The 24,536-nt window shown below is 48.0% G+C and overlaps 2 protein-coding genes across 2 annotated transcripts; both read left to right on the top strand.

Moving 5' to 3' along the window:
• Window positions 1-1,019: 1,019 nt before the first annotated feature.
• Window positions 1,020-8,189, top strand: LOC135911876 (pneumococcal serine-rich repeat protein-like). Its single transcript, XM_065444208.2, has 2 exons — window positions 1,020-1,282; window positions 4,883-8,189. Exon 2 carries the CDS (start codon window positions 4,995-4,997, stop codon window positions 7,917-7,919), a length of 2,925 nt encoding a protein of 974 aa, XP_065300280.1. The 5' UTR covers window positions 1,020-1,282; window positions 4,883-4,994; the 3' UTR covers window positions 7,920-8,189.
• Window positions 8,190-17,243: 9,054 nt separating this feature from the next.
• Window positions 17,244-24,066, top strand: LOC135911877 (uncharacterized). The gene is made up of 2 exons (XM_065444209.2): window positions 17,244-17,384; window positions 20,731-24,066. The coding sequence occupies exon 2, from the start codon at window positions 20,806-20,808 to the stop codon at window positions 23,122-23,124; it is 2,319 nt and encodes a 772-aa protein (XP_065300281.1). The 5' UTR covers window positions 17,244-17,384; window positions 20,731-20,805; the 3' UTR covers window positions 23,125-24,066.
• The last annotated feature ends 470 nt before the right edge of the window (window positions 24,067-24,536 follow it).

The raw sequence follows: 24,536 nt of genomic DNA on the forward strand, positions 1-24,536 counted from the left end.
GCTATCCCGTTCCACTCTCGAAGGCAAAGCTTAAGCGTCCTCCATTCTTTATCCCGGCTATGGACGCCGCGTTTTGATTGAGGTTAAATGAAAGAAGGCTCATGTGCTTATAATATTGGTGCTCCATAAAGAACCCCAGGTGGGCGAAAACCCCAGGTGGGCGCGCCTCATAATCGGATCGTCCTTTAGAGCGTGGCTCTTAGACGCCCGTCCCTGCTGCGAGCGTCTGCGTCGTCCTTCGTAACCGAGCGAACGAACACAGTGAAGAATGAAAGTGAACGCGGAACGCAGCGGGATATGAAAGACGCCAATAGCGAGGAGAGCGCGAGGAGAGAACGGAGGAGGAGGATGTAGTGAAACCACGAGGAGGAAAGTGTAGGAGGAGAGTATGGCGAAAGCGAGAGAAAAGCGCAGTGCCGCGCCAGACGGGCTTTGCGGCGACGATGACTACGAGATGGCGCCAGAGTAGCGCGCGTCGTCTGCACGGAAACAAAGCGCTCCATCAGCGGAAGTCTCCGCGGTGGATGCTGTGAATCGCGCCCACGCGTAGCCCACGCACCGCCTCACGAGATCTCCGGATTAGCGAAGAAGTCGCACCCCACATCGCTCCATTTGCAACGTGCCGCACAAGACAGACTGTTCGCGTCACGCTGTACATCGCGAAATGAAAACATCTATACAGCTGCGCTCAAATTTCGCATTAGGCGGTATCGCAATTGTCGGTGAATTGTCGGTGAATTCGGCACGTAAAACCGGGTATTTTATTTATTCGCTTGGCAAAGAGATCCATGGTTGTAAGAAGACCGAAAACACGTGTCGAAATCGATTAAGGCATGCGCGGTTTAGCGCTGAAGCGCAAATTTCGTTGAAAATGCGCGATAAGCTTGTGTCATAGCCTTGGACCATTGCAGTCACAATTTTTCAGCCAGACACACAACTTTTTCCGAAAAAGAAAAAGTGAAACTCATGTTTCTGACCCGATAAACAACGCTGCAAAAAATGCTTCAGTCTTAACAAAATACCAGAAGAACAATCTTCCGTTGCAGCAATCGAAGTTTTCACCTTTTTTGATAGAAACAAAAACAGCGTGTAGTAACAACATACTGACATCATTTACGGGTGCAAAAAACAGCGGGGCTATGCTGGAAGCGAGGGAACGCTTTTGCACACAACTCTGGTGAAGCAAGCTTTCGCAGCGACAACTGTTGCTCGCTAGGCGCCTGCCGAACCTTTTTGTCAGAGGAAAGAAGCCCGGGCACTCCGACGGCTGATCGAGTTTACGGTAAGCGCTGTTTGCATCTTCTATGGATTACTAGTCTAGTACGTGGCTCGAAATGAATCAGCTGGAAACGTTCCGCTCTTACTTCGTTCGATACTTATATTATACGTAAGAGCTTGCATTACTTCGGAGGCCAAGCACATCGGACTAACCTCGCCCGCTGCGCGGCAGCCGCATTTCACGAAGTGCCGAATGCAAAAACACTTGTGTACTGCGATTTAAGTGCTCGTTAAGGAAACCCAGTTGGTTGTCATTCATCCGTAGTCCATCACTATGGCGCCTTAAGATCAGATCGTGGTTTCGGCGCGTGAAACACTAGAATTTAATTTTCATTTTTCTAACCCAGCCGGTTTCGGCACCACCACCACCACTACAATGTAATGTCACAGGAGGGCTGAATTCCACGAATCATACACAAGTTGATGCAGCGCGCTTCAGTAACCGTTACGTACAATTTGGCGTCGATGTTCTTTGCAATCATTAAAGCCGTCTTTTTTTTCTTTCTGCGGGTTATGGATGGTCACGAATGCCTGAGCTGTGCCGAAATACCGTGGTGGGCTCTTTTCCGCGCGTCAAAATTCACGAAAGCAGATCGGGAAACAGTTATGAGAAGGCAATGCACGTAGTTGAATATTCGACCCGGCAATGTTACGTTTGTGCCTATCCCGTACACTTGTCCAAGGCTCCCTCTCGCGCTAAAGGGTACATGGCGCTCTAGGTCTTGAGGACCAGGCGCGTTCAGGTTACTAATACTTGTTAGGATGCTTGTGCGCAGTTTAGCCTCATAACCCAATGCGTAATGGACATAGCGGGGCAAAGGCAAATTCAAGTTGCTTATAATGTGTGAGCAACAATCATATGAAACCAATAAAATACCGCATAGCTTTGCAATGGTCGCGTCACCAATTCGCTCGTCACACGATGCTGCTTGCTTTGCTAGAGCTTTTGCTAACTCGGTGAGCCTTACGTGAATCGAACGTAAGCGCTTTGACTTAGGTTTTCGGACTGAAATTTGCAGGTCAGTGGCTTGTAAAAAGCAGCTGGGGTAACTGAGGGCGCTCAGTATTGGTCCACGCTTTTCAGGACCAGCGCGTGGCCCGCTAGAGAAGATCTACATCTAAAGCGATTGTGTTGCGTTTGTGGACCAAGGCTACGGGTAAATAAATGTTCTCGTGTGTTAGAACGTATTTGTTTAAATTGCAGCTGCAATCTTGATGATCCTAAAGGAATTTGACGAATGCGCCTGCGAGAGGGGCTGTCTCGTTCTGGATTCTAACTCGACCCGCTAGCGCCACATTCTCGTAAATAAATCTCTCAAACTTATGACGTCACAAGTGCCTGGCAGCGAGTCGCTGGGATACCTGAGGCATAACATCCTTTTTCTGGTCTAAATGTGTGTCCATGTTTGCTTAAACCTGAACTCTCTGCAGTTTTGTTATCTTGAGCGCATTGTATTGTATAGATCACGAACATTCTTTTTCATGCACCGCGGTAGCTTCGCGGCTATGGTGTTTTGCTGCTGAGCTTGAGGTCCCGGGTCCGAACCCCGATCGCATTTCAACTAGGCAACAGGCTAGAATGCGCGTGCGTGAAGATTTATGCGCATGTGAAAGAACCCCATGCGAGCAAAATTATTCCGGAGTATAACTCACTGCAGCGTGCGCTATAATCAGATTGTGGTGTTGGCACGTAATATCCCAAATTATAAATTTATGAAGCGAACACTTTCTTATTGTGAAATTCAGTGCTGCACTTCAATTCCTTTTCTCTGCCACTCCCCATTTATTAAACGTATGGCCGCATTTGTTCACATCTGAACGTTGTGCAGCTTCGTAATCTTGCGTGCATTTAAATAAATCACGAACGCTGTCTTCGTTTGATATTCGCTGCTGCGTTTCAATACATGTGCTCTGCGCACACTGATCATTGCTATGTGAAGCACTCGAAGCTAAATAAATAAATTGGCAGTCGCTATGTTGCCGGCCGTTAAACAACCGGTAACAGTCTCGGACGAGAACAGCACTTTAAGATAGGCAGCGAGGCATTGGAAGTGGCAAGGGAATACATCTACTTAAGGCAGATTGTTGTGTTTTCTAATGCCTCAACTATCAGTTGTCTGGTATTTTTGTGTGACCGCGAAATGTGTTCTCTGGAAAATTTATAGTGTTCAACACGTGAGGTAGCAAAATGACAATATCTTGATAAAATAAAAATATCCCTTTTAGCGCTTTCGTTGCCCACTAAGAAACTTTCTTCATATAACTCCCATTCGTAGACGCATGTGAAATTTCGCGCACGGCAATGGCTGAGAGTGTTGATAGCAGGGGGGTTGTTAGGAATGAATTGATAACTACGTGGCAAAACGGGATACAAGTAAGAAGACGACAGACAAGCGTAGACTTACACCTGAGTTTATAGAGAAAAGGGAAAAAAAATCATATGTGTACAAGCATAGTTTCCTGCCACCATCATGGTTACAAAATACATGAACATTTATAACACATAAGTAGACAGCATGATTCAATGGAAATGTGTGAATGGACTTGCTACAGCAAGCGCAAAGAGAAAAAAAATTCACACTATGCCTATCGGCGCACGCGTTATTGCTTCAGAAACGATAGTTGTGCCTCTATAAGAAAGACACTTATAGGGAACGCTGGCCCAGTTTAACATTTTCTGTCAACGCAGTCTACAACAAAAGCGCTCAAGTGAACGCAGGTTGCGCATTGCGCGAGTCATCGTGCACGTGCAAGAGATAAGTGTCGCGTGTGAGCGACAGACAAGTTGAGATGCTTACAGTCTCAGGCTTTCGAACACGCACGCCAAACAGCCTGCGTTGCTCATTTTGACAAAGGTATAACGCAATGCACAGCGTATAGGCGTGGTACTGACAGGTAGTTGAAAGCAGCATTTCTGGCGGCCAAGTACTGTGATGCAACATTAAAGCGGGTGATGTCGTGGAACTAGTGAAACCTTTCGAAGGCGGGTATCAGAAACAGCTGTAGGACGATTACACAACTGCCGATGCATCTACATAAAGAGATAACCGGAATGCTATCACACATTGGAGTGATTCCTGTGCAACACACATTGCTTGAGCACAGCGTGGCCCACAAACTGTCACCTACACTATTCTAGAATTTCTCCCTGCTTATTGCAGCAATACGTAAACATTAGTGTAAAGATACAGCCTAGCAATAGCGCTTATCGTCACTGCCACCGTTTCGGTCACTTGCCAGCATTCAAGTGCATAAGCTGAGGCGCAAATAATGGGTTAAAGGGTTATCGCCGTGAAAATTACGCAGGTGGCCTCCTTATTTTCGAGCACCGGGTGTTTTCCAACGTGCACCGAAGTCCACGAACACGAGCGTTATCGCATTCTGCTTCCTTGGGAATACAGCCACCCCGTACGGGAATTGACCCCGAGACTTCTTTCTCAGAAGCAGAACTTTATACACAGCGAGCCAACACGACAGGATATCAATACAATAGCAGCCCTTGCGCCCACATTATTCGCATTTTACTTTGTGGACATTATTACGAAGTCCTAAATAACGTTTATGTCTTCGTTTACAGCTAGGTAATTCTACACGTTTCTTTCAGCGGCACAAGGAATGACCAGACAGCGCCACCTACAAACTGACGTTCTGGACCGTCTGTTCAGGAGCATTGTCGGCGACAAAAACGAAAGGCGAAATTTAAGGAATTCGTTAATATGGACCGGGAGCCCCAGCATCTGAAAATTCCCCGCGGAGCGGACAATGATAACACGGAACACGCTGAAACCGAGTCAGGCTTGGAGGACAGCAGGCTTCCTTCGGAGTTATTGGATAGCCTGGAGCGACAGGAGACCACGCGGTCCCCAGGGGTCAGCGCAGAAAAACGTGGTGGCGCCTACCAAGTGGAAGAAATTGAGAGGAACGCTGCGGCCGATGTACCCGAAGGAACAGGGGCTCGGACAAATGTGCTCGACTGTCAAGGCACTGGACTAATGGGAACCACCGGAGCTGCCCACACTGACTCGTCTAGGTCCGAGGACGGCCGAGAAAGTGCTTCTAAAGTAGAGCGCGAACGCAAGCAGCAGGAAGGTAGCACTCCTGAAGGGAATGCCTCGATGGCAGCATGTACTAAACGAACAGAGGCAGACAAGTGCACCACGATATCGACTGACAGAGATCTTTCCAGACATGTCTTGGATGGGGAGCCCGTCGCCGACAAGACTACTGCTCGATGCGAAAATGACTTGGCTCAAACTGCACAGAGCGCGAGCTGCAGCGAACTGTGCACCACAGGGCGCAGGACGAATGATGATAAGAAAAGTAAGTGTACGGTGGGAAACGCTCAAGTAGTCGACGCTAGTGCTGGGGATGCGGCGAATGCAGAGGCTGGCAGTTTGGAATCCAAGGCGAGCGAGAAGCAAAGCAGCATGCAAGGCCGCTGGTCTGCTTGGAATCAGTACATCTCTCACGAACTCAGTATGCCCGTGCGGAGAAGGCCGCCGCAAGAGGCAGCCGGGCCACCCCTATCGCTTACTGCGGTTGGGCAGAGGCTGCTTCAAGTCTTCCGAGAGAGGCAAGAGACCGCGCAGAGCATTGCTCGAGAGCGCAATGAAGAAAATTACAATGTCATGCAGGAAATGCTGCCCGAGTTGCGTGTGCCTGGACACAAAACTCTTCAGGAATGCCAGGAAGAGCTTGCCCGAGCCACTGCGATGACTCCGCAGGAAAGTGAGGATGGGCAGCCACAAGCAGCTGCAACAGTTCCACATGAATGTCAGGACAAGCCACCCCGGCTCAGTACAATGATTCCTGAGGGCTTCATGGAGATTCCTCCAGGACCCGCTCCAACGACTCCTGTTGGCTGCCAGGACATGCCGTCGCGTCCCCATCCAAGAGTGCCTGAGGATTGCCAGAACACGCTGTCGCATCCCGCTTCACTGATAACTGCGGGTCTCAGGGAGTCCTCAAATACTTCCGCAGCGATGCCTAAGAATCACGAGGACGAGACGCCATGGCCTTCTGCAACGATTCCTGAGGACCGCCAGGACGAGCCGCCGCGACCAACTGAAGCACCTCTTGCGGGGTTTCGTGCCCTACCGTCAAGAACAACTGCAACGATTCCTGATTATCGCCATGGTAAGCGGTCGCGACACTCTCCACCGCCATCACCGCAAGTCCGTGAGGAGCAATTAGTTTCCACTTTCAGTGAGCAGGCATCAGCTTCTAATCTTATTCGGCAGTCCCGGGCGTCGGCTTTCTCGGTTTTCCGGAAGCTTGACTTTGAAAAGAAGCCTTCGCCGCTTGCAGTAGCGTCCGCGTCCACCGTCGAGCCTCCCAGCGAAAATCCTACTTCGGCCAAGAAATCAGGGCATCCGGCAGTGAAGCGTATTGACTTTTCTCTAAAGATTTCCCCGAAAAAAGAAACTGCTTCCCATGAACGCGCAGCCGCAAAGCGTAGCTTGAGTAGCGACTCCGACACAACTGACGATACGTCCTCCGTTGGGCCTCCTGAATCAAAGAGGCGTGCAGAGGAAGCAGTACGCGTAGGAGAGCAGCAAGATACTTCTGATGATAGTATTCCATCCCCTCAAGCCGTGTCACATCAGAGCGCTTTCCGAGCGATTGAAACGGCTCCCGTAGCGGGCACGTCGGGAATGCAGGGTTTGATATCGCGTCCGGTGCCTATGCGAGCACAGCAGGCTGCAAAAGAGCCGTCGACGGGTCCCTCGGAAGACATCGCTGTGGGCAAGCAGCCGCAATCGATTGTGCATTCGAGTACAAGTACCTCATCGTCGTCAGATAGTGGTGTCACTGCGAGTAGTGACAGCTCGAGCACCGATATGGACGCCTCCTCGGCGCCCTCGACTAGTAGCTCTGCAACTACCGGTGACAGCGAGCATCAGCCTAAAGAGGTGGACACATCTTCAAGAAGTGATTCGGACGGCTCGAAAACCGCCGCAGGTTGTTTCAGAGGTACCAAGGCTCAACGCAGTGTGAAAGATGGGAGTGAGCCTAGCGGTCGTACCTCTGTAGTTGAGAAAAGTAGCGCAGTTACGGAGAGCGGTGACACCGAGATTGACAGTACTAGCCACGCTGGAGTGAAACGAGGACCAGATCGTCCAGATGCTTTATTCGCGCCGATCAACCTTCTTAAAACTCCAGACTTTAAGGCTGATCGCTTCGGCGCCAGTCTTACCTGCAGTGACAGCAGTAGCGAAGACGATGAACTGAGCCCTAAATGCTGCAGTAGTGAAAAGAAAGGCAAGAACAAAGCTGCAGCAAGGAGCGTTGCTACAAGGAGCGGCGGCGAGTCACCCACAGAAAGCGCAGGAGACGGAAAAACAGCTGCTCTATCCAGCACGGAGGTTGCTAGGAATTTACAGGCAGCATTGGAAGACGGGCGCGCTTCTTGTAGCGGTTTCGGTGCGGAAGCCAGTAGTGCGCTGGCTAGTTCATCGGCAGATAGGTCTAGGAAGATGAGCGGAACAGAGAGCAATATATCTACCTCCTCGCGGTATGGTGGTGCCAGTTCCAGTAGCGGCGACGAGCTTTCGCTGTTCCACTTCTCATCGGACGATGAACCTGCTGCTGAAGATGTTGAGTCAAGCACGGAAGGGAGTGACGACGCCATTACTTTCTGAATGACTGACTGCGAGTCAAGCGAGGCGAGGTGCTACGGCACACTGGCAACGGTGCGACTCCTTCCTTTGAATGAACAAATGTGCGAGAGGGCACCCTCCTGACTAAGCGTAGTACAGGTGTGCAGTATGAAAGACGGGCTAGACTATGCGACGAGTGCAGTGTGACATAGACAATTGCGAAAACTGCTGTTTCAGTGTGAGTGGTACTGCATGGAATCGACGCTCAGCGAATAAATTTACTACACATGGTCGGCCGCCTGTTTGGCAAGAGGCGGATGTGTTTTTCTGTGTCGTGTTTTGGAGCTCCGAAGTGTACACGATATTTTATAATGACTATGTAGGTCGCTCTAATCTGAACATGGCATCAGTGTGTTGCGAAGTACCCGGCGAACGTTACGGGAAACTTATTTTGCATTGCGTTCCGAAATGCGCGGCACATGACAGAATGCTAAGCATTGCAGCTTGTCAATAAAGCGTGATCAATTGTGTGGATTCATCTTATCTGACGAGACGAGATACGCATACGTGAAATCACGTTGCTACATTCGAGATAGATTGGCTTTTGCATGATGATATAAGCTTTTTTTAAAATTCTATGCAGCACAATAATGTTTTGTTCAAAGATTCGACGTACCACACCCTTCAGTTGCATTCCCAAACAATACTTCGTCAATCGAATTCAAATCAAACTACGGCGCTCACCGTGTGAAGCTCTATTATCGTTTGCAATAATACATTACAATAAAGGTGATGGTAAAAGGCTCAGCTCGTTCCTTTGTCATGAGTGGCGCTGCATTATATGCAAGTGCAGATGGACAGGGTCATTCACTCTCGGGACGAGAGAGGGTCACGATGGAACAGCGCGTAATAAACAGAGTTGAAAAAGCCCAGTACTCCAGAGTCGCACGGCGAAAGGGTAAAAGGTTTCGTATTTTTTGTTTCGCTCTGCACTTCGTACCTGGCGCCTGGCTACAGGTCGGTCTGGTAACATGGTAATGGCAAGAAGTAAGAAGTAATGTAATATAATTGAAAGTATTGCGAGTGGTAGGAAACATATGCGTTTATTATGGGATACGTGCGTTATACAATGACCAAAAAAACAGGTTACAATCGCACAAATAACAGTGCTGAATTGTTAAAGCGTAATATTAAAACACGTAACAGAATGCATAAATTGTTGCGGTAGCGCGAGTTCGCACAAATGTTACCGTAGCGGTAGCCGCGCTGCAGCCAAATGAAAGTTGTCACTGGAAATTAGCTTCAGACCTCGTATCGTCTTTGCCTTCGTCACCTATGTGACGAGACCGTGGATGACGTTCTGGTTATTGTTGAATACTGCCTTATGGAAAATCAATCTTCTCAGCTCTGATTGGTCCACCGAGTTGCTACGGTATTTCTGATTGGCTGAAAACGCAGTCATACTGAAATTTCAATAATAACAGAATTTAGCCATGCCCCGAATAGCACTCCTTGATTTGGCATTAGTCGCGCTGTGGCCGCTACAAGCCGAGGATAATTACCAGCCGTCACCTAGCTGACTGGTACGACAACACAAAAGCAATGTCTTAGTGTCTGCCTAAGGACATAGACATAGCGGTGCAAATATTCGCAACCGGATAAAGCACGCGTACACTGCAGCAAAAGTCCGTTGGCGATTCAGCACGTCTATACGTCCTAATGGAATGCGGATGAATTCACCCAGTGAGATCCGCACGCGACGTTCTCCTCCTGAAAGCATTGGGATTCAAAGGGGATAGAAGTACTACGGGTAGCAGTTGGAGGTAGGCAAGATACCGTTGAGTATTCGTGAAAAAAAACTCAGTGCCCTTCCACTCTGTGAAGAAGCGAAGCGAGGTCATTCACTCTGTGAATGACCAGCGAAGCTGTGTATGTGGGCCCCTTAATGGCGAAATGCACCTCCGCCGTGGGTGGGACCGGCATTGTACCATGTTCACGATCGGCCCACGTAGGGGGAGTGCTTAACGCCTGCGTCACTCGGCCGCGGGTCGTCCAGGCATTGCACTATCTTCGGGATTCACGGAATCAAAGTGGGAGACATTTGCGTCCGCACGCAATTATTAAACATGCGCTGCGCCTGTCGTCTGCTAGAGGGAGCTTGCGTGGTGACAGCACTTACAAAGTGGCGAGAGCAGTTCAAGTGTGAATTCGTGTAGAAGTCACCTTGCACAAAGTCAAACCGATAATCACCGTGCACGCGGTGGGCGCTGCACTGTAATATCAAGGACAAAAGTGCTGCACTCCCTGAACGAATGCAGAAAGTGCGCCCAAATTGAAGGGACCAGAAATGAAACTCTATACAGCTTGGATGGTCACAGCGCAAATGGTGTAACTAAAGCGACCGCCTTAGTACGCAGAGACGTGCTACTACAAAGCAACACAGGGATGCCAAGAAAGAGTGTGCGCCGCAAGAAGAACTTAATACCACACGTACACATGGGCCCCATGCGTCAGGTGTCGTGTGTACATGCGTCGCACGTACACTTCTGACAGCGACTGGAACGCATCCAAATTGAGCGGATTAAACCTGATTAGAATCGAGTGTTGCTTTGCGATAGCGATCTTGCAGAATACGGATCCGGACAATCGCGATCCGTGAGATGCAATCAGGCCTCTTGATCGCGACCGGAGGCTGACGTCTGCGCCCTCTAGCGCAGTATTCTGAAAGCGCTAAAAACAAGAAAAGTGAAGGCAGCTCAGTAAACATTGTTTAAAACCTTTTTTATCAGCAATAATTAGTAAGCTGTAAAATGGAAATATTGTCTAAATTTAAGGATATTTAGTATATCTAAAGCAGTATTATGCAGTTCTGAGAGTTGCCGACGATCAGCAGACGATAATAACTTGATTCGGATTGTTGGATCGTGTAGGAGCGAACATTGTTGATCGCGATAAAAAAACATCCGGTCCGGATCTGCCCCGATCGCGATGAGAAGTGTGTGTTTTACAATGGTATAAGTAGACAACGGGAGAAAACAGAAGCGTCGCGATATCTTGCTACTCCGGTTATCATGAAGACGAAATAGCCAGTCCAAAAAATACAGAATAATATGTATAAAACGTTCTTGAACCACGATAAAGAGAATACTTATTCACCGTGATTCACTCAGAATGAGACTCGAGGCCACTCAGAATCGCCTTCACTCAATCATACACCCTCATACTTATTCAGCCTCCCTCAGACCGACGCTTAGTTGAACTCGACCGGATTGCACAAACTACCGAGTTGATCTGAGGCTGATTTCACTCACACGTGAGTTCAAAGACCTGTGATAGCCTGTTAGTGGCACCAAAATACTCTCCAACCCATCCTTCTTCGTGTAAGGTCAAATCAGGGCAACGTTTATACGTTAAGACTAGGAAATCTTCACTACGTCTGACGTCGCATAGGGCTCTCCCATGGACGCCACGGTCAGTAACAAGTACAGTGATCGTTACATAATACAGCTTTGGGCACCTGACAATGAAGCGCCCATCGCCACTCTATTAGTGGTATGTACGCAGTCTTCGCCGAGTTAGCCTTCCGTTCTATATCGGCATGTTCCCTTTCATCCGGTTTACGCGCGGTGAACAGCAGGCGCCACAAAGGAGCCACCGTTGCGGGCTGCTGGCCGCTGGCATTTGTCCAGTGCTTGGCGCGAGACGTCGTCGTCGTGGGAGGGTCCGCAGTCTCTTCTTCGGCGCTGACCAGTACTGTGAATATCGAAGGGTATACGTGCGCCTGATGACCAACACGTAGACGGCTAGGAGCGTTATCGTGCCGAGCATCAGGGCCAGCAGGTAGGCTGTCGAGAAATACAGCCAGACCGGCTTCCACCAGGCATCCTTGTCGTACCCGAACGCAAGTTTGTCTTTTACCATCTGCGTGATTCTCTCGAAGGTCTTCTTACTGATGACATCTTCGTCAATGAGGCTCCGTGCCTGTGCGAGACGCAAAAGTGACCAGTTTTACAGTGAATAGCTGCATCCTGCTAAAAGGTGAAGGTAGCTCAGGAGAATAGTTGATTGTCAACTAGGTTCTAGTTACCAACTGGCATGTTATGGGCGTGAAAATGGAACCTCTCGTTACTCCTACTTTTGGGTTAAATCCCCGCTGTAGGTGCTGAAGGCTGAGTATTGTGTGCGTAAGAAAGCAATCCCTTCGCCGTGCTTTGTTCTGCCATGAAACTAGCTTTTCTTCGCCTGAAACACAGATCACGGGTGTAAAATATTACGTTGGTCAGCATGTGGATGCTACATATTGCGTTTGCATGTGTAGTGACGTTGGAATCGATCTTCACAAGTGATTTTGGTCGCCTAGGATGAGACAATTGTCTCATTCAATTGGTCATGTCAATTAGTGTTGATTAGCACGAAAGTCGACTAGAATAACATTATATTACTGTCCTACAATTCCGCACTGCAAGCAGTTGGCTGGATATCTTGGTTTAAAGGTATACGTAATGGCACGTGGGTTATTGTTGAGAACGATTAGAGGCTACGCACATATTAATATACAAGGAGTTGCACGAGAATGTGATCCTGCCAGTGCTGGGAAATGAAGCCGGCACTAAAAGGATGAAGTGGGAACTTGAAAGGTAACAAATGGTTGCGTAACAATTCTGCAGCGGAACGGGAAATGACAGGCGTAAAGCTAAGAGACAAGATTAGCGAGTAAACCCAGGCAGGCTATGTTTTACTTGGGAGTACAGCTTGCAAAGTGAACTTTAGAAGGTCGACTGTATATGAATAGAACAGATTGCCGATGTGAATATTGCCGCGTGGCGCTTTTAGTATCTCACGGGCGTTCCTTAGGCTTGGAAAAGACTTTTATGTAGCACGTATTCACCAACAGGAAGCTGAATCGGGAATCTTTCAGGACGGTATGCAATTTTGCCATTGACACATCTGCTCTGAATATAATATGTGAGCAGTTGAATTAATCATAACTAATTGTGTAATTAGGCGAAATACGCAGAAAGAGTCTGACTTGCTCCAAGCGACGACAAACAACATTACCTTGGTTCTGTTCAGGTACATGAAGCTTGTATTATCGTAAACGTTGGCACAAGTTACGTGGGACACCTAGTATATGCACCATTGGCCAACATTTATACCTCTGTCACCCAATCCCTAATAAACGACAGCCTGGGTATCCTCTGCTAGCGCACACAGCCTACGAAGTTTGTGAACTGAGCTTGTCTTGGTCTTAAATTGTCAGACAGCACGAGTGCACATACGCAAAGAAAAACAGAGGTCACTCATTATGTTCGCAGTCTACAGATAAAAAATTGACAGGCGATTGAACCTCCAGTTGACATTGACGAAAGATGAAGTCTTCGTGAGCGACTCGGGGCTCGGAACGGGATGGACGAACTGCGTAATTTATTGTGAAAGCCGCGGTGAAGGAACAACGTTTGATCGTCGTCAGGTAAGAGTTCAAACGCTATCCTTCCAAATTTTTGTCATCGGTTGTAATTGTGATCATCACGACCGTCACCATCGTTATCATGATAGTCAGCGAATACCCAGAGGCCCCAATTGCACATATACAATGGCACATACCCAGGGACCCCAGTGGCACTTATAGTTTTGCTGCACTATTTCCGGGATCGGCACGCCAGTGCGGTTAGAAATACACCTGGCACTGAAAAGTGGGGGTAACTCGCCAAGAAAGGCAGCGTCTTCAGAGTACGTCTCATTGGTTCCAACACTCGGATGCCGTCCTAATATGTAACTCTTGTCTGATGATCGGTTGTGTGGCATATTCTTGCGTTTAAATTAGTGAACTAGGTATTCTGTGAGACCTTTCCGTTCCATCTCGAGGTTAACCCTCGGTAAAGGTGCGCTTACAGCCTATGTTCCTGGAATACCTAATGGTGCAGCTTTTCCACGAAGAAAGGCAAGAAAGGCCTGAAATGCAAGCGAAGATGCGGAAACAATGAAGGAGCGACGAATCCACCTTTAGGGCCTGACACCAAATCCCGGTTACGTCACGGATTTCGATAGAATCTGCTTGGAGCTATTTATTGGTCTTTTCAATATGATATATTATATTACGGCATCTTGCAAGAAGGTACTAAATCTCGAAACTATTGGGAACACTTCCCATGGAGGCATAAACCACACATGCACAGAAAGAACGATCAACCCGGAATCACGCTAACGTTACCGTTGGCATGTCATCGGCGCGAAATTGGAGAAAAGGAAGTTACTCCGCCATTTTCTCCACTAACAGTGGAAATTTGCCCGATAGAGGTAAATAAAGATTTAGGCGAATACTCTGCCAGTTTAGGCTACGTGCTGCTCAGTGGCGTTCCTTTAAACCCGAACTTAATGAGAACAGAATTCCGGAGAAGTTGGTAATGCATTACTCAAATGATATTGCGCAACAAAAAATGACACAGACGTAAGAGAAGCGCTTGGTGTATCGTCCTCTTTTACGTCCATGTCGTTCTTTGTTGCGCAATATCAGTTGAGTAATTAAACCAGAAGTAGCGATGTGCAGAATTCGTATTCATACAGACGTTAACTTCCGTAATGTGCGTCAGCTTTGTGGCATTAACAGCGCTTTGACATCAAGGGGCTCCTTGTGTGCTTATAAGATGATCATGCTGTAGCTGTACCAGACAACAGTGATCGCGAACCTACGAAAAAGACAAACCTCGAAGTCGTCTGTGGTCTCGTGAACGAAGCTTGTCTGTAACAGGGAGCTGAGCTCACTGAGGTAATCGCCATCGTAGTCCTGCTCGTCGACGAACATCGAAGTAGTCGTTTCTTCGGTGGACATTCCTGAGCAGAGTTGTAGATGGTATGGTATGGTATTCCTTATGCGATGGCGCACACCCACTGTGGGGGATTGGCCAAGATTTGGATGAAATTAGGCTATCTTTATTAAAAACTGAAAATGGTACAGCTACCTGGAGGAAATGAACAAAAAAAAATAAAATGTTTAAGAATTCAAGACTATCTCTTTGTAGCAATTATAAAATGATCCACGGTTGAGCAAATATCCCTGTGGCACTGTCCAAGAGAGAAGGCTCCTAGAGAAAGGATATTTATAATTGAAAAGCTCAAACCGAGCTGTGTAAATCTTGATTCTAGATTTTTTCTTAAGCAGAGCCTTCTTCTTCTTCTTTCAAATTTTGGCACGTATGCACGATGTAGTATGTTCGAATATCGGATCATACCCTCTACGGGGCATTTGCCAAGAAACCTTCAAGCATGGTTATTAGGATTAAAACAAACTAAATTTACATAGCAGATCGTGGGTTAAAGAAATTTAATTATAGAAATTAGAGGAAGATACGGGGAAGAAACCATTCTTCGCCTTCGTCTTGATAATAACGGTGATTATGACGACGAGCTTAAGGCACGGCGAATGCCCAATAAGTGAAATTGTCGAAGGATCGAGTGGCGCAGGCAATATGCGCCAAGATGTTAGGTGATGCTAGGTTCTTGTCTGTTTTATGGGCCTTGTGTTTGCAACTGACCTTAATGAATTCGTGTGAGCTGACTTAACATTCTAGTGTGTTTTGTGTAATCTCTGCTGTGAGATGACATTCGGTGCATTTAGGTCACTGGTATCCTTTTTGTTGTTGTTACCTTTCTTCGTTCAGTACCAGCTCGCAGTTCCATTTTTAGCACATATTCGTTCTGTGTGAAACGGGGTAGCCAGCGCTGCTTAAGGGTGAGCATCAACTTATTATGACGTAATAAAAAATGACCGCACATTTGGAACAGACACATGAAAAAAGAGGAGCAATTAGGAAGTGTGACTTAACAGGCGCACGCGAACGATATAAATCTTGTGCTTTAATCAAGACCAAGAAAGCCAAATCTGCGAAAGTGAGACAGAAAAGAGAAAAAGTAATGAACAATAACCTTAAATGCCTGGTTGGCCAGAATTACGAATTAAGTTTTCTAAGACATCGCATACTTTACTGTACGTGAACATGTGCATTCGTCTTCCAAAAGTTAGTTGTACAGGAGCATGCAAGCGCAGGCTAATCTGGCGCAGTGTACTTTTCAACACACTCTCCTTGAAGGATGAGAAGCGTCGGCAGGTCAGTGAAAAATTATCAATTGTTTATGAGCCATGGGTTTTTCGACTACCGATATCAGCAGACAGTAACACGGTGCTGTGGCCAGTACTCGGGTGAATCATTTAGAATTACAATCGCAAATAAACTTTTCCGGTTGATCAAATGTTGCAGTGATTCAAAGCAGCAATCGCATACGAAAGGTAACTAAGAGGAATCAGCAACAATAAGAAAATGAGTCGGAAAGAAATAATCGAGAAGCATGAAGAAAATAAAGTGCGAATTTATCATAGAAGGAGTCGACTTTGTTTAGAGAAAGGCAGAGAGACAGATTAGAGAGAGACAGATTTCGCCCACGCTTGTGCCCTCTAGCCTACTCCCCTCCATTCCAGGGATGGAAAAATGTGAACGAAAGGGCACCGGCAAACGACCTACAGAGATCTGCTGGGTGGGGCCAACTTACTGAATTGAAAGTTAGTAAAACTGCAACCAGCGTGTTTCTTTAAAGAGACACTAAAGAAAATACGGAATCACTATTGTCGAATGCAGTCTCTCTCGCTTTGCTTCCGCCACTTGTTACGCTGCGGGTGTTCAGGCGCGGCTGTCAACTCTGAAAACAGTGCAAGCCGCCTATTGACAAATGGCCGCCCCGGAATTTCACTTGTCGGTGACGCGTATAGGACGCACGCAAACTGCATTGAAGGGTGCCATTGGCCATCGTCGTCTATTTTCTTTAAATAATATGAAGCCGAGGACCGTTGTACCGGCAGCAAGCACGCTACATCCCGTTGTCTCAAACCATAAGCATTTATAACTTCGAGCAATGCACGTTTGCCTTCTTGCACAGAGATATCGAAAATTTCCGGAATGCATCGGCGGATAGTAACGACAATGCAGGAATAGCGACGCTTACGCCACGTGTGTTCGAATTCTGCCAGTCGAAATGCGTGCATCGCCTTCCGGCACACATTCATCTCCACGTGAAATGAAGTTGGAGATCGCGCTAAATGCAAGCTTCGTGAGCACTGTTCACATGCCGGAAAAAGCTCTATTGTTCAGCAGCGTTACCACGCTGTTTCGCAAGCAGGTATGGCGTTATAAAAAGAAAAAAAAAGACGCTTACGCGTTATTTTTGTAAGACGATATGAGGTGGTCCATAATCAGGCTTGTGGCGTGACATGGCACAAAAGAGCGCCTGAGCGCATATTATCGCACTACGCGTTAACCGTATCAACTTGCTGCCCACGATGATCCATCGTGGTGGCTTGTGATGCAGCGGTGTAGCATTACTGCATCATCACGTTGATGACTTGTAGCTTGCGCTGAAATCTGGGCTGTGAATTAGCTTTCTTGCTTCGACTAACAGTATTCTTATGCGAAGACACCATTCAGTTCAATGTGCTACTACGAGTAGGAGCCCTTTCCGGTAAGTCTTTTGTTTAGTTTGAGCGTGGGCAACAACATACGGTGCGTCAATCTGGCACAAAGGAGGAGGTACTGCGTATTTATAACGTGGCGAACTTCGCCGTCTAAAACGCTCCAGAGTACCGACGGTCGTTTCTGCGTGCGTCTCATGTTGGCATTGTTCACATTGTTCGTGTCAACTACTTCCAGTTGGTTACTTCATCACTTCCGTTATTTCTCGTGGTAAATTCAGCGGTAACTGCTGGATTCCATATCCGCCGTCCACAAGCGCCGAGAGCGTGAATGCGTCATGGCGACTCGCGGCCTTATTGTGGGGCCGGCTTATGCACGCCACACTAAAAGCGAAAGCCAAATCCTGGTAGCCATCGCTCGAGGAATAATGGGCTCTATTCTTCACACGCATGGCGGCTGCACGGCCGCCATTATCCGCCGTGTTGACTCTGATTGGCTGTCGAGAGCTGACGTGCCTTGAAATGTTTGCCGGGACACGCAAGTTTTGCAAAATGAAATTTTGCGTTTTCATCAGGACGACGAAGCGTGCCGGGGAGTTGCAAATTTTATCGACTCAGACTTTTTTTCTGGTCTTTGGCAGCCATACTGGGAGTATAGCGCCTTAAGAAGAACGTGAGCGGTACAGTGAGTGGAGAAGCCTGTGCAATGCGCCTGCAATTTTGTGAATGTGTGGTAGGGGTCCATGACGCCTGCCATGTGAGCTTTCTAATTGGCCGAAGTCAAGTTGACGTTTCGTAAACGTCAACTTGACGTTGCGTTGGGTCGCTATTGCAGATATTCTTCACTGCAATTTGTAGTGAAACGAGCCACGCGAATTAAGCTAATGATGTTCCATATCCAATGGCGCTCGAGAAGCATTCGTATCACCGCTTTTACTCCGTCGTTTGGGGCAATGGAAATCCTTCGTTCATAACGCGTGCTCATAGTATTTGCAACGCTCCCGGGTTGCGCTGTAATTTGTGTTTTGGGCCATCATTTTTTGAAAGAGGCGTTTATTTGTAATAATATTGGTTGTACTTTACAACACTCCTGTGTCTCTTTGCGCTTTTCACTGCTTTGTTCGCATTGTACTCAATATTAATGACTTCTCACATGAGAGGTGATGACAACGGCAGCTTTTTAATTTATAAAAAGAAATGTAAGCTAGGCCGCGCCTTGAAGTTTCTTCACGCGGTGCGGGTATGCAGTGAAGTGAGCGAGATGGCAGTGCCGGTGCTTGCGAGGGACAAGCGGATACCTCTGGTAGGCGCATCGCTATCGGTGATACTCGGCCGCTTCTCAACCAGTCGAGTCGGGCTAAGTCACTTGCGTTTCATGAGGCTGTGATAACGCGGCCTAGAACGTGCGTTCATCACAGATTGTAGGTCGCGTGTGTTGTCTAAAGGTAGAAGGGCGTTGGCGCCAATATACGGTCGCTCATTCCGATTCCCAGGGACACGCATCCTAGCTAATGAAGCAGACGACGGATGAGAGAAGCGTTTTTGATGGAACAATCGTACGCTTTGAGCTAGATGCTTTATTTTTACCGAGGAGGAAAACTGTTTTGCTTGATCAAGAACGTTCAGTGCCTTGATTTCAGTTTCTCAGGCAAACCGTCAAGTTTGCGTCACGTTACGATACCAAAACGGGGCCATCAGCGAAATTTTGTACGCGTCGCGCCTACGTGACGCCTCACAGAACATGGCGGAATGTGCAGAATAGAGCCCAATATACACGCTGACGGCGCGATAACGCGGCATGTGCCCATGCCGAACGCACGCTTCTGGCAATGCAGGTAATTCACCTGCTACTTCTTGGCAGTGTTGGCGCAGTGAACAGCCTAAATAAAGCCCCCGGAACTTCGAAAAGTAGCGAAAAGCTTCGATCTTGCCGCCTAGCTGCGCGATTGAATGATAACTTCAGCGCGCCCTCCAGTGTTGCCCAGCAGCAGCTAGCAGGCCATGTGGCGGGCCACGCTGTAGTTTTTCGTTCACAGCCAATCCGCTAGCGTCTACATAGCTTCCACAACCACAGAGATGCATAGATTGGCCCGCGGCGACTCGCTTTATCTCAGTTGCTAGACACTTCGGTGCTTTTGCGCTTGTTCGCACACAGGGAAAGGGAAACGCTAGGGGCGAATGACTTTGAAGACGCCGAACTGGCGTATTATCTGCCTAATGTTACGTGCGCTTAACATAAAGCGGTGCGTCAGGCACATGCTATTTAAACATTCTTCTTTTGGCACAAACCAAAAGGCACTGCGAGCAGTTGTAGATACTTTTGTAAGATCCAGGAATTTAACCGCAGCCGGCGGCTCGATGACCCTATAGATAAAGTGTGATTAAAACTACTTGCATTGCACGACCCTCGAGTGCATGTCTGTCTGGTATATGCACATGGGCACTTAGACGTGCGCGCGCAGAAAGCGGTAATGCTAGACAGTAAGCCAAATGTGCACGAGGCTGACGCTAAGGAAGTGTAAGACTACACTGTGTTCGTACCATACCACTGCCCAGGATGAAAACGGGAGCCAGATGGTATGCGATCTGTGCTACTGCGTGTGACGCCTCAAAAACATGGCAGCTCCGACTGGTTGAATCGTTTGTAATCTGTCTGACAATAGTCGGAAGCTGGTTTTAGTATAGCCACCTTGGACATCACAATTTTCGCTGAATATAACTGTGTATATTCATTTTAGGACCAAAGGGTTACGCTTGACGCTGTCTTCTATTGACAGGGCAGGAACGCAAAAATGAGTCAAGCGAGTGGTTTCTCATCACTTTGTAGCCCTCGGGTTCATTTTCGCTCGTTGTATTCACTGTCGGTGAACGTACACTGTGCATCATTCCATGACGGCCTTCGCGTTTGTTCCCTTGCTCTCCAGCACGCGTTAGCTTTTTAATAAGTCGTGACGTTGCTTTAGGAATTGCAAGCAATTTCTGTTTTCACAGAGTATGAGCAATACTAAATGAATATTGATAACAGAAGAACGAGTAGCAGTGCATGACGCCGATGCAACACAAACCACCCAAGTACAGGAAGATATAAATACGGTTAGAGGGAAGCGTGGACGCCTACTGTGGACCGAATTTCATTGGTCAACCACACGCCTATCTTCCTTCACTTCGATGCTTAGCACTGTATTCATGCCATGAATTGAGAACAACTAGCCCAAATCGCTGTCCTCATGAAATACCAGTTCGCTATAGAAGCTTTACTATTCCAATCGACTTAATATATTCTAGTGCTTCTGCTGTTGATGTTTCTTCAACAGAAAAATTTCCTATTCGCAATGTAATGGCTGGGAAAGCATTTTGAGTGAGCTCGTCTTTCCCTTTGCATCTTGGATATTACAGATCTGAAGCTGTGGTCACGTCTACGTCGAAATGAATGACCCTTGCTGATTGCCTGGGAAGCTGTTTGTAGCGGAAATGTCACCGTCGCAAAAACCTTCGGAAAAGATGTCGGAGAGAACCCTCCCGTCAAGGCCACAACAAGAGCCTCAAATATTGGAATTCGCTCGTAACGGTTCCAACCCCGAGACCGGCCATCATAATTCTACTCAAGACGAAGCAAAGCCCCAGCCGGAAACTTATACAGCTGAGGCCGAAAGAACTGATTATCCGCCTGACAGCACTGTGACACAGCTACTCGCGAAGACTAAAGCGCAACGCCGGCGAAAAGCCAGAGTTACCGAAGGGTATCACCATCACTCCGTCAGTGAAGAGGACAGGTTGCACAAGCTAGAAGCAGCACAGTATCAAAACTCTGGGTGTGAACGTCAACGCCCACCACCAGTCAAACGCCAACGTACCAGTTCCAGCAGTTGCGGGAACGATGCGATGGGTGAAGACAGGCATAGCAAGTTTATCGGCATCCAGGGCATGAATGGCGTTGTAGTTGAGGATAGGCCTCACCAAAAGCAAAAACGGGCTCAGAGAAACCTGAAGCAACGGGGGTTGTGGCACATGGAACGTTCGCGATACTTTAGCTGCCAGGATGACGTCACTGCTGGTTACTCGAGCCCGAGCACCTCATTCAACGCCGGAAAAGATCAACGTCGAAGTGCGCCGGGGTCCTTGGCGTCAACGGCAAGCCTATTGCAGTATGGAGGAAGGCGTCCCCGGCGTAGCGTGAAGCCCTCGCCGTTGGAGTACATAGACAGTACACGACACCGCAGCTGCCCAGATGACGTCAGCGCTAGTCACTCGAGCCAGGGCACCTCAGTAAACAAGGCAAAAGGTCAACGTCGTAGTGCGCCAGGACCCCTGACGCCAACCTCGAGCCTCTGGGAGTATGACTCCACTGTGCCCAAGTCACCGGACATAGCTCAAGAGGAGACGTTCTCGGGAAAAACGGTAACGATTCCATTGCAACCGGCCTATCACCCTGAAGTTACCGACGCTGGAAGGCTCGTGGCAACACACATTGAAGACCCTCGGAAGGAGGATTACGCGCCTGGCCCCCATTGTCAGTGGCGTGCTCCTGAAGCTTGCGAATCGAGAGAGGACAACACCAAGCGTATTGCAAGCGTATTGCAGTATGGAGGAAGGCGTCCCCCGCGTAGCGTGAAGTCCTCGCCGTTGGAGTACATATACAGTACACGACACCGCAGCTGCCCAGATGACGTCAGCGCCAGTCACTCGAGCCAGGGCACCTCAGTAAACAAGGCACAAGGTCAACGTCGTAGTGCGCCAGGACCTCCGACGCCAACCCCGAGCCTCTGGGAGTATGACTCCACTGTGCCCAAGTCACCGGACATAGCTCAAGAGGAGACGTTCTCGGGAAAAACGGTAACGATTCCATTGCAACCGGCCTATCACCCTGAAGTTACCGACGCTGGAAGGCTCGTGGCAACACACATTGAAGACCCTCGGAAGGAGGATTACGCGCCTGGCCCCCGTCGTCAGTGGCGTGCTCCTGAAGCTTGCGAATCGAGAGAGGACAACACCGCCGCCGCTAGATTTGAAGAACGCGCCACGATTCTAAGGTGCAAACGTAGTGCTGCCACATCTTCCACTCCATCTGACAAGATTTCTAGAGACAGCAAGGAACCGCTTGCTATGAGGCCACGCCGAGGCACGACCGGAACGCTGCATGCGGAGCAAGCAGGACGTGAAATCCTGCCACCTCCTGCGCGGCGTCGCTACAAATGCGCTACCGACGGAAACCCCGGCTCTTCTGATACAGGAGCCCCTTGCAAGCCGAGTGTTCCGCAAGGGAATTCAATGAGTGTCGATGTGCCTTCGGGAGGTGCGTGCGAAGAAGGCACCGCGGTAGCGTTAGGTTCCGAGCGGGCTGCTTCAAGGGACAATTCCTTTGAGCATGCCACGGAAGAACTGTCTGAGAGACGTCTGCGCTATCGAAGTGCACTTGTGGTCGATGTAGTTCTGAACACGGTAGGACCCGTTTCTCAAGCGAGCATTGCAATGAAAGACTTGACAGACAGAATAAGACGGAGCAGCACAGGCAGCTTATCGGCTTTAAGCTCTCAATTTTCAGCAATTTTGAGACGTCACACAGAACATGTTCCGGATGTGCCTTTGGAGTATCCACATGCGCTAGCGGATGACATAAACACGGCCATGGTTGACACTGTGAGGCGAAAGAACGTTGAATTGGAAAGTCTGATGACCGAGATGGAACGACTCAAGCGCAGGGTGGCTGAATACACCCGTAGTGCAGATTTGTCTAACCAGAGTTTACTTGAATTTATCTATGAACACAGAGCGTATATGGGTGAGCAGTAGTACGGGGAATATATATATTGGACTCGAGGTACAATTGCGGTAATTTCATTAGAATGAGGCTGTTTTTGTAAGCGCGTTAAGAGGGTGTTGAGGTCGCTTGCGTGGTGTACCACCACGGTCATTTTTATACTCTGATGAATGCCGTAACATACAGGCTATTATTAAAGTGCCAATAAAGATGAATGTGTGTATGGGGGGAGGGAGGCGGATGGGGTATTCATGAGCGGAAAGCGTATGAGTTGCACGAGTGTCACCTCCTGTTAAACCCTGTTTCTAATACCCCTCTAATGTACCCTGATTTTGATTGCAGAGCCAAGTGTGACGATTTCTAATACATTTTTCTGTGAAGTCAACTGGAAAGTCCTCCTCGTCGATCTCGAAGTCGTCCGTCGTTTCAACAAGGGCGGGAATCTCGCACTCAGGAAAGAGAAAAGCGATATTGGAGTGAAATATATCCAATAAAAGTGAATAGCTAGTAGCAACAAATTTCTTCAAAAATTCATACAGTACTTAAACTTTCTTGCTGCCACAGATGAAGCTTCCCGAACGCTATACATGTAATGGTGGATGGATGGTCTGTGCAAGAAAGAAGTGGAAGACAGAGATTAAAGGCAGTGTTTGGCTGGCCATGTTCTTCTACATCCGCCACCTACTGCTCGCGTCAAATACATATGTCGAGGAAATCTTGTTCGGGATTTCTAGTGTGTTTCGCTATTCGCCCCAGCGTAATGCATGTGTCCGGACTATGGAGTTTAAATACGCGGAGTTTTGCCGCTGTGATCGTTTAGCTGACATGACAATGGACTTTGTGTGATCTTTGTACTTGTAGAGTGACACGTGCCTATGGTTTTATTTGCCGCTATTGAAATGTCTTTATCGGCCTAAATAAGGAATAAACCTTACATTTCGAAGCAAAGAAGGCAATAAAGACATGCGGAATTGCTTCTGAGTTGCTGCAGTTACAACAAAATATTTCGCTGGCACAGAACGATATGCAAAATCGCAAGCCCATTTGAAGCCATATTAATAAATTTTAGGCAAAATCGGCAGGTAATTAACTATGTTGATCATAATTCCCATGCCGGCCAAACTGCCACGTTTGCAGCTCTCCTACACACTGGTGCTACAGTTCCCTCCAGTACTGTTGTGCGATGCTCTTGTATGATATTGTATTTTTGTATGATTTGGTAATGCGTGCATGCTGTAGGCATCGCCAGGTGCCGACTGGGTGCTTACCCCCTGTCGTTGAACAGAAAAGTGTAAAATCATTGCATTCTACCCGTGCTAAAATATGGGGTAGAAACTTGGAAGTGAACAAAGAAGCTTGAGAACAAGTTAAGGACCGCTGAAAGTGTGATGGAACGAAACATCCTAGGCCGTAACGTTAAGAAACAAGAATAGAGTGGCGTGGA

Source organism: Dermacentor albipictus, chromosome 10, assembly GCF_038994185.2.
Source record: "Dermacentor albipictus isolate Rhodes 1998 colony chromosome 10, USDA_Dalb.pri_finalv2, whole genome shotgun sequence".
NCBI classification, from domain to species: Eukaryota; Metazoa; Arthropoda; class Arachnida; order Ixodida; family Ixodidae; genus Dermacentor; species Dermacentor albipictus.